This window comes from Thermobia domestica, chromosome 8 (assembly GCF_964235325.1).
Source record: "Thermobia domestica chromosome 8, izTheDome1.hap1.1, whole genome shotgun sequence".
Lineage (NCBI taxonomy): Eukaryota > Metazoa > Arthropoda > Insecta > Zygentoma > Lepismatidae > Thermobia > Thermobia domestica.
The window spans coordinates 292,424,826-292,435,988 of record NC_137461.1 but is presented as its reverse complement, the minus strand read 5'-3'; the positions used below and the strand labels follow the sequence as shown (position 1 = coordinate 292,435,988).

The window sequence follows — 11,163 nt, the reverse complement described above, 5'->3', positions numbered from 1 at the left end:
ATTATTGAGTGTAGTTTGAAGAGCAGTATTAAGTTGATGTACAGTTTTGCCAAGAGCGATGAAAGCCGTGTCATCTGCATATTGAAAAGTGAATACATTGTGCGGAGTTGAAGGTATGTCGGAAGCATAAAGTATATACAGTAAGGGGCTAAGTGCTGATCCCTGAGGAACTCCAGTAAACGGAAATACAGGCCAAGAGAGCACATTACCAACAGTGACATAAGCAATACGATTTGTAAGAAAAAAGTGAATGAGCCTCAAATAGCACATGGGAAGGTTGAACGACTGAAGTTTTTGAATTAGTCCATAATGCCAAACCTTATCAAAAGCCTTTTCTAAATCCATGAGTATAAGACATGAGGGGAATGCTTTGTTATACTGGTTTGTGATTATAGTGCTAAGGCGAAGCAATTGATCATTTATTGAGAAACGTGGTCTGAAGCCTGCTTGATGAATAGGTAGTTTGTTACGTGCTTCCAGGTATGAATGAAGCCGGCACACGAGAATTTTCTCTAGTAGCTTACTGAACACTGATGTAAGTTGGATTGGTCTATAAGAGCTGACAGAATGTATAGGCTTATTTGGTTTATGAAACATGCAGACTTTTGATACTTTCCATTCCAATGGATAGAGACCAGTTTTTAGGATGAAATTGTAGATTGCGACAAGGAGGACCAGCAGCGATTGTGGAGCTTCTTGAATATGACGGTAAGATACGTTATCAATTCCTGGTGCTGTATTCTTTTTCCGCTTTAGTGCGATTTGAAGTTCGGCAGTGGTGATAGGTGCTGTAAGAGGATGCTCCGGATCAATGACATGCTCTGTGGAAGGTTGCAGAGCAGGGATGTTAGATAGGTTTATCCGTTCCGAACGTGTGGAAGCGGCAGAAGGAGTAAATACCGTCTGTAACTGAGTAGCAAAGGCGTTCGCTTTATCTTGATCCGAAAAGAGAGGTGTGCCATGGTCAATGAGAGGGTAGGTAGTTTTGGTGTTCTTCCCAGCAAGTTGATTGAAACGCTTCCAATATCTAGAAGGATGTGCGTCCTCAGATAAGTTATTACATGTTTTAATCCAGTTCCTACGTTTATATGCATCCAGATAGTTTTTAACTGTGCGTTGCCACTGACGGTGGCGCTGAAGAGACTCGCGGTTTCCTGTTCGATAATAGTCGCGAAGATGTTGTCGCGCTTTCTGTGCAAGCGCAAGGTACGTAGGAGGCAATTTTGGTTTATAAGGATGTACTTGATCTTCCGGAATGTGATGCTGAGAGCTGCGTTGTATTACAGTAGTGATTGTATTGATACAAGAAGCGAGATCAGTGTCATTGGTAGGTGGTGTTACACTATGAAGTGTATCCTCAATTTCTTGTCGGAATTCAGGCCAATGAGCCTTATCATATCTCAGGACAGAGCGAGGCGCAAGTACAGGACGAGTTGGCAGGCCATGCGTTAACGTTAGTTTTACTGGATGATGGTCACTACCAATAGAGTCGAGTACATCAAGCTGGCATTTATTGATGAGATTCACAGATGTAATAACAATATCTGGTGTAGTTTGGCTTATAGGTCTAGTGTGCTTAGGAAGAACATGAATATAGAGCTGAAGATGGTCAGTTATATACTCTTGAAATTCATCTTTTTCTCTAGCACTTCTACTATGGATGTTAATATCTGCCATGATAACGATATTGGAAAAGGTATTCGCTATATATCGGAAATATTCTAACGGTAAAGGTTGGCGTGGTCTAATATAGATTGTACTGAAATTTATGGTTATTGATGGGAAGTATATGGAACAAAGGAGGTACTCCGGGATATTATCGAAAGCTTGTGGGGTATATGTCCTAATTGAGTATTTTGGAGAATGTCCTATTGCGACTCCACCTTGGCCACGAGCCATGTGGTCGTGATAATCGTGACGTAGTAATAGATATCCAGGAATACGAGCTAATATATTTGGTTTTAATGCGGTTTCGTTGAGAGCAAATACAGTGATGTGTTCCTCAAGTAATAGAGCTTCTAACAAACGTCTGTGTTGCAAAAATGATCGTATATTAACAAAAAGGAAACTAATCTCCATAGTGAAAAATATACAGATGAGTTTATACTGCAGTTTCCAGTGATCCAACATGGAAATGAACATAATTGTTGGAATAGGTGGCATGAAGATTTATGTGAAAAATTGATTTTGCGGCAGAAATGATATGTTGGGTAATATGGGCTCTCTAGAATGGAAATATGTTTTGAAGTACTAAACTGGTAAAGCGGAGAAAATCTTCTACTGTGAGTGGAGGTAATATGGATTGATTAGGTTGCACTGTAGTGTCTGTTGTTTTTAATGGTACAGTTAATTCCGGACGTTCAGGTGTTGGTGCTGGTTTAGCTTTGCAACGGTAGCTGTACGTAGGATGAAGCCCACTACCACATGTGTTGCATTTGGGTGGTCCTTGTAGATTAGGACAAGTTTTGGTGTCATGGAGCCCCGAGCAATAGCCACATTTCGGTTGATTAGAACAGTTGGCTGTAGTGTGATCATTGTATATCTGACACTTTTCACAGCGAAGCGGTAAAGGTCCGTTAGTCTTAGATGGTTCAACACGATGTATTCGCTTATAGATAGGTGCGCCAAATCGAAGAAGATAATCAATAGTGTCCTGTCGCTGAGATAGAACGCGTACTAGGTATGTCGGACCATTATTATTTCTAATGCGAATGCATTTATCAACTGAAATTCCTTCTTGTTTAAGTTCTTCCTGAATTTCCGCATCTGTTAGATCGGGTGAAACACCTTTAATTACAACAGATAGAAAAGGTGGCTTTCTAGGTGGCGGAGATTGTTTCTGTCTTTTATCCGTTAGCTTAGTAAGTTTAGCGTTCTTACCAAAGATTTCGTAAGAAGCTTTATTACGTATAGTTATTCCAAAGTTTGGGTCTTTAGATTTTAGTATGTAACCATTTTTGGTTTTCACTATTTGAGCTAAAGTATCCCGGACGCGAGGAACATACTTCATTATTTGGAGAAAGATCATTTTTGGATTGGTGTATTTAGCGTCGTAATCAATGAGAAGGAAATGATAAAGTTCGAGATTAGCTTGTGATGAAAGATTTGGAGACACCGGAGTAGAATTTTGTTGTGGATCGATCTCGATATCCATGGAAGGTAGTGGTGAACGGGACCGTATACGTTTCGCAGACTGAGTAGATTCGTTAGATGGATGCCGATCTTTAGATGTATTTGACAAAGGCTCGTTTCCCCATGAGAAATGCCGGGTGCGAGTGGATGGCCCGCGGTGTGCCGGTTGTGTTAGAGAAGTACTTGGATTAGAATGAATAGTTTGAGGTAAACCAGTATGTCGTCCAGGTCTCGATTGTCCAAGTGAGTTGCCAGAGTCCGCCATAGTGATGAAATACCCTAGGGCCGAAGCCCAAATGAGGATGAAGGTGAAAGAAAGGATGATAAGATGAGGTTCAAAAAGCAAGCTGCCCTCCGAAAGTGAAAACTTTCGTCAATCCTCTGAGTGCTGTAAGTGTGCTATGCTCACAAATGCGTATTGCAACACTTGATCCTCGCTCGCACATTAACTCACACAAGAGAGGTTAGGCCTCTTGATTCAGTATGAGGACCAAGCACATCGCCTTCCGAGCATATCAGAAATAACTCGTCACTACCCGGGAGAATTTCCTTGGTATTTATCGTTTAATATGAACAAACCTTTACGAAATATATTTGGTACTTATAAAAAGTAACGAATAATGTTCTGTGTTTCCTGTAATCATTGTGACACAATAATATTGTTGAAAAGTTGTGAATCGTCTGACGACAGTTACATGGGCAACAGCTCTGCCATCTTCTGTTCATACGTGCTAAGACACAAGAATAACAGATGAAGAAAATAGATGGATGCTTTTTGTGTAACTGTTGCCAGATGATTGACAGGTTTACAACAATATTATTGTGACCGATTACAGAAAACATAGAACGTTATTAGTTACTTGTCATAAATGCGAAATATATTTCGCAAAGCTTTGCTTATACCAAACAATAAAAAAACAATGCAAATACTCACATTCATTATGGAGGTATTTCTGATATGCTCGGAAGGCGATGTGCTTGGTGTTGAATTGACATAAGTAACTCGCTAAAGTGGTAGTCATTTTGTGTTGTTTCAACACCTCATTTTTTGCTGTGTATGGTATTGCTAAGCAACTGTGAGTAATACTATAATTGAAGTATCTCACAAAGTGCTCAGAAGAGTTGAGATCGGTGAACGTACTTTAATTTAAAAAAGGAATTACGGAATACTACATATTTGAAATTTATCTCTTGCAAAAGAAAAATAAATAAATAATACCAGCTTGCAGTTAGATTTGGGAAGAAACTTGGTTTGTGAATTACATTTTTCTAACTAACTGTTTCTATTGAGTTAAATTTGGCCTCATCCAAGTAACTCAAGTGTTCTAATCTTGAAAGTTTTAAGTGACTTACCTGGGTATTTTATTACTGATTAAGTCAGTTTTCATTATCTGCAGATTCAACTTGAATTTTATACAAACTAAAATTTAATGTAGTCTATTTTAACAAATTTAATGTTTCCGTTGTGTACTAATGCAATAAAAATTAGAATTAAAATGGATTCAAAGATTTAATAATTTTAGGAAGTCTTCCCAAAATTTTTCAGTGTATTAACTTTTGCTTGACTGTAACTTACTTGTTTGGTTCCTCGAGGTTTGCATCGCACAATATATAGCCAGGAATACTTGTTTTCGCTGATTCATCACATTCCTCCACTTCGTACGATACACTGTTGTAGTAATAATTGAATCCCAAGGACATTGTTGCCATAACAGTAATTACAGCAAAAGATACCCAGACGCATATCCAGAGAATTCTGTAAGAAAAAAAATATTTAAGAACCTGAAGATTATTAATTATTAATCCTAATATAGAAAAGTGTAGAAAAATACCCAGAAAATGAATTTATTACAAATATCAATTACATTTTCAATAAGTTTAATTTTACTGTTTACCACCATAACACTTAATACTTCAAAAATAGCCCACAACAGTGACTTTGAGACCCAAATTCCCTGCTTTGCTCATTTGCTTCGGTTCTTACACTCCTCAGTAAGTTAAGAAACAAACATCTTGTAATAGCACTGCAAATAAACATTGAAAGCTGATAATCAAATATTATTTTCTGAAGCATTGACATATGTTTCTGTAGGAATATATCTCTATATTATTGAGTTTTAAAATAATTACTACTTGCAAAATCGATATTTGTGAGTAATGTAAGAGTTATTAAAGCAGCGAGTAACAATTTTTGTAAATAAATGTATACTTATATCTTAAAACATTGTTCTTTTAACTTCTTGTAGCAAATAGAATTAGTGATGTAATTTAGTAAACAATTACTTTTTCATTAGAATAGAAGGATATTTAATTATAAGATAATATTGAACATTGGCATTTTAATTAACTCCTTGACATTAACGTGCACTATCTTGGTTACTCTATGTGCATCTTCTCTTTAATTTATATTCTTCCAGTTTCACATTAGAATCTTACCTGCAAACGCGATGTGAAGTTGATGTAAAATACTTCACCGCGTGCAGTGTGGACTTTTTGAGATACTCAGTTAAATCAGGTGTTAATTGCATAATTGCATGTTTGGTAGTACTTAAGAATATCTTCATTACACTGCAGAGGATCTTTGTCCTGAAAATGTGAGAGACAAATTCTGTTTAACTTTACGTACGAACGATTTTAAAAGTTATCAACAATTTATCTATTAGCTGAATTTTGTGTATTCCTTAAGCTAAAATTCCAAATTCAATTGATTTCGTTTTTAATATTCTAAACATTATTATACCTATAACCCCAATAACACAAATAATTTTTGACTAGACTTAGCAATAAGCTGATTATTTGCCGAAGTTTTAGTAATTCTTGTTAATATTTTCCTTAATTGATTTATTCAGTAATTGCATTTTAGTACATATGTGTAATTGACAATTTAATATATCACTTGAACACGTAAATTTTTAGAGAACAAAGTACGGTACGTATTGATATTTCACGTTATCTACAGGGTGGTCCGAAATTGAGCGTACCCCCCTTTATGCAGTTTCAACAGTATAGTGTTAGTTATGGCAGATTGTATGTACACAGTTACCTTGAAGTCTTTAGAGTCTTAAGAGTCATTAACATAGGTATGATCACCATCCATGTCGTTACACAGCTGAATTCTGCGCCAGGTTCTTGCAGAAGTTTTGCGGAGATACTCCGGAGTCGCGAAGGTGAAGGCGTGTTCCACAGCTACTAGTAGTTCCTGCGTTATGTGATATCGGGTGTTTCTTAGTTATTGCTTTATGAAACCCCAGAGAGCATTATCTGGTGTAGTCAGATCGGCACTTCTTGGGGGCCAGGCAAAGGGAGCTCGTGAAGATGGTGGTGAAGATTACTTCAACTTCACTGCACTTGAAATTTACCACATACATGTCTTTTCCGATTATACACATTCTAACATTATAGGAAATACCGGACAAAATCGTTATCAAATTATAATCCTACATCAACATATTTATAGGCATGCGAAAATAATTTTGGACATGAGTGTACATCACTATGAAGAAGAGACTGTTATTTGGTTTGCATATCTGAATATTTCATAACGACTTCAGTGTGTATTTCTAAATTTGTCCTAATTTTAATACACACGCTGCTTTACACTACCTATCATTACCATGAAAATTTGGACGTATTTGTCCAGAATTATATAACTATCTTATTTTCAAAATGGAACATTTCCATGTCCAATACATATCTATATCTATCTATCTTTATGTATATATGGAATTGACAGTTAACCGTTTCTCATGGAATAACATGTTTCCCAATTGCTAACTTTACACTAGAAGTGAATGAGTGAGGTGTGATATATTCCTTTTCCAATAGATGCAACTAATATTACATTGTGATTTTTACGAAAAGATTTCCCGTTTGCACAAACCCTATTCCAAAATCCAATAGAACCCTTTCCATAGATTGAGAAAAAATTAAAGGTCAGTTTAGCAAAAGATTGGAGATATAAATGTCCCCATTTGCAAATAGCTCATCATATATTACTGAGTTGATGTTGGAGTTATCGATGGTAGTAACCCGATTAAAAGTTAGATAAAACAACCTCTTCACATTTGGATACTGTATTTATCAAAAGTTGGCTGATATCAACCTGATGTATACAAAAAAGAATTGTATTCTACCAAATAATAATATACAGGTAGTTCAATACAATAATTCATTATTCTTGTTTAGTAATTATATAGTATATGTATATGTATTTGTAATGAATAGTAGTATATGTAGTATTTGTATGAAAAAAATTGCAAGTTTCAACGATTTGTTTTACGATTAAAAAACCCAATTCACATAATAATTTATGGGTTTTCTGTGTAAATATTGTAAAATGTGAAGAAAGTTACTAAACATTAAGCAAATAACACCGATAAAAATAGTACGGTAAGATATAACAGATTGTACAGTTACGAACATTAATGAATGGAGGTGGGACCCATAAGAAATAATGGTTTCGGCCTCCATTTATTAATGTTCGTGACTGTACATAACGAAAATAGCAATGCTTACCAGAATTTCCTCCTCACTTGAAACTTACTCTTCTCCATTACATCAGAGCTAATCTCGATCGTTTGTATTCGAGACTTCAACCATTCCTCGTACTCTTCTCTGTGTCTTACATTTGAAGTTCTCCGAAGTCTTTCTCCCAGTGGAAATACTTCAATGATTCTTCTCGACATTTTCATCTGTTGTATCTTTGACTTGCTTTGCAGTGTATGAAGTTCAGTTCTTCTGGGTCTTGATAACAAGTTAGTAATAGGAGCAATAGCAAAATATATTATTTCAATGACTGACAATAAACTTCCTCCAAAAAACAAGGAATATACACTTCCGAAAGACACTGGAATGATATTATCATCTATTGAAGGTGAGTGTAATTTAGGATAATATTGTTATTATCATAAGCAAATCATTTAAAGTGTTTGTAAAGTATGTTCTAGACTTACGTTTATCTCATGTTTCCTCCCGGAAGACTTACCAAGTATGATGTTATCCGAACTGTGCTGTTTTCGTTGGAATCTTCAATCTTATCATGTCTCTTCAAATTTTAAAGAAGAGGCGAAACTAATAGTAAACATGAATTGAATATATTTGAGAGAAATTAGAATATTAGGTGATTCTACATATTTCATAACATCTTCATATTCTGTGTCATAAGTTTGGATTTAAAATTTGGTTCTTGGACTAACATATATCATTATTACTTATATTCTGATATCAGAATGTTCCAAATTGAACTTTACATACATGTAAATCATACTTGCACGTAAATATATAAATGAAAAAAACATGGAAAAACAATAATTAAATTTCTAGTCTTACACTCCACAATTATACCCTGTAGGTTAAAGGACACAATATATTTATTTGACACTTGTGGATTCTCTTCACATTAACTGATTTTTGATATAATCTGAGAATGGTACATCGATATTTAGTTACACTACACATTGACAAAAGAAGAAAAGAGTGAAAATGAAATGAAATCATTCAGTTAAACGACCCAAGATTATGCCCTTCTGGCTGAGGGTGATAATGATTAAAACGAATGAGTACTGATGAAAGAATCGGTTTAATAAAAACGCGGGAGTACCCTGAGAAAACCAAAGGAAAAGAGGTTGTCCACAACAAACTTACTTAGCCGGAGATCGAACTACTGACACCACGCACCAGAGCTAAACGTTCTACTACTGAACCACCGTGCCACGGCGAAATAAAAACGAAATGCTACGCACTGGAATTCATTTGCTCCATTAAACGTCTGCCTACACACAGTTGAAATGAAATGAAATTTTTGAGTTTTACGTCCCACGCTTAGGCTAAAGGAGACGGTGATGATGAGTAATGAATGAAATGGTATAATGAAGAAAGTGGGAGGAAACGTGAGAACCCCGAGAAAACCTACGCGCAGTGTTTGTCCACCACAAAGTTCACTTGGCGGGGGCTGGGATCGAACCCGGGACCCCAAGCACCAGAGGTGAACGCTCTACCACTGAGCCACCGCGGCCTCCGTACACACAGTTGTTCATAGTATAGGCACAATTCAAAAATTTCAATGGGAACTACTCAATCGTACGTCTTACAGGCTCGATTTTGTTCTCTACTACTTATGTTTTTTTCTTCACCCGAAAAGGTGGATTGCATCGAAACATCTCAACTATAGTGAACTACTCAAGAAATCAGTTTCGTATTGGCCACACTATCAGTCGGCTTCTTTTGCATAGAGTATGTACGTAAGCTTGTCACGCTATCAGAAAGGTGTGAAGATTTATGGTGACTATGAAGAAAAATAGACAAGGTATATAGGTGTATATTAACTCCAACAAATTTCTTCTTCTATTATTTTCTCGGTTTTTGAAAAATCTGACCATTTTAAATATCGTATGTATCAACCTGAAGTAGTGACATTTGGAAAGTACAATTTTCTCTTGAGTTGCAATAGTGTTAAACTAGTGATATCATAGTGGTTGGCAAACAATGTCTCCTATTGATGTTTGTTTTTTTTTAAAAAAAAATGGCGTATTGCATCTATTAATTTAAGATTACAAGATTGTATCAAGATGAATGATCCACTATGTATATGTTGTAGGCAAGTGTTTTTAATAGAAGAAGGCTTTAAATATATTTTCTATTTTGATTTTATCCATAAAAGTAATAAACTTTGCATTAAGTGCCGATATTTCGCTATTCAGTTCTATCAAAATAAATACTGGTTATTCAGTTAATGATTTTACATGTACAATATTTGAATTTTACCTCAACAATTTAATCTGTTTATACATAAATCCCAATTAAGCAAATAAGTAAATAAATAAATAAATAAATAAATAAAAACAGTTAGTACTTACCAAGCAATTCTAAGTTTCCGAATATTAAATCACGCATGTATCTAACTTTGGGATAATCATACATGAAGTAAGCAACTATAGACATGGAATATCTGGAGAGAATAAGACACATTAGTTGTTATTATCATTCTAAAGGATTTTAACTTATTTAAAGAATTTATCTATTCATGCATAAATAAGTTACACTAATAGAAGTTTCCTTTGTCCAGATTAATGTAATACTTACTAGGGTAAAATGCTCCCTATACTAGCAGCCATAAAGCATCTTCTTGATCAAAAGTTGATTTTTTCCTTTAACATTGTTTACTTCAAGAGCAATACAATGATTGCAACGGTCCTTCAATATTTAATTTTCATTTGTGTAGAACAAATGTTTAAACGTGCCAAAATGGGTATCAGTTTTGCATTCGACAACGTTGTTTAGCGAAAGTCTCTTCCATCAGTGCCTCCCTAATATGTGATAAAGCACATAATACTGACTGTATGCCAGTCTTGAAGAATAAAAGGGGGAAAGAAGCCATTTGTACTTCAATTTACTCAATTTTGCTATCGTTATCATAGTCAGCTGAACTACGACGCAATCCTGGTGACAGAACACTCTTTTCCTTCTCTAGAAGCAGAATTTTCTCTTGATTTCTTCATCCAAATGGAGCCATTAAAGCACATAAACATTCTTGCGACTGTCAAGTATCGAGATAATAATAAGTGAATATTATTATTCCATGTATACTACAAAAGTACTTGCCAGACCTTCACAGAAATTTCTTGCCTCTTCAGTAGCTTTGAGTGGATTTCGTTGAGTTCCAACCACTCACCAGATAGGCTGTTGGACCAAGAAAGTTATTGCGCCTTTTGTAGAGGTCTCTGTTCCATTGATCATAAAACCGTAAGTTGAATGAAAATGAGATAAGGCGAAGGTCAGTTGTTGCTGTGGGTACATCTAACATACTACCTCATTGTGGCAGTTCAGTTACACCGTGAACATGCGTAAGGACAGAGTAAACATGGACCTTCACAGAGCGTCATAAGGGCGTGTATTACTTACGAGTTCAAACTGGGATCAAAACCTTTGTAGCGGAGCAGAAGATATACCAGGCCTTTGGTGAGAATGGCGTGACTACGCGGACAGTGCAGCAGTGGTTTAACAAGTTTAAGAACGGTGACAAAACTCTTGAAG

General features: G+C 35.7%; 1 protein-coding gene across 1 annotated transcript in view; it reads right to left on the bottom strand.

Annotated features, from left to right (window-relative positions):
- Positions 1 to 4,850: 4,850 nt before the first annotated feature.
- LOC145692611 (uncharacterized) overlaps positions 4,851 to 11,163 on the bottom strand; it is a 31,795-nt gene continuing 25,482 nt past the window's right edge. Inside the window, exons 9-11 of the mRNA XM_081767933.1 lie at positions 9,987 to 10,078; positions 7,676 to 7,996; positions 4,851 to 4,888 (exon numbers count right to left, since the gene is read on the bottom strand). Coding sequence (XP_081624059.1) covers positions 4,851 to 4,888; positions 7,676 to 7,996; positions 9,987 to 10,078 — 451 coding nt within the window. The remainder of the gene's footprint in view (positions 4,889 to 7,675; positions 7,997 to 9,986; positions 10,079 to 11,163) is intronic.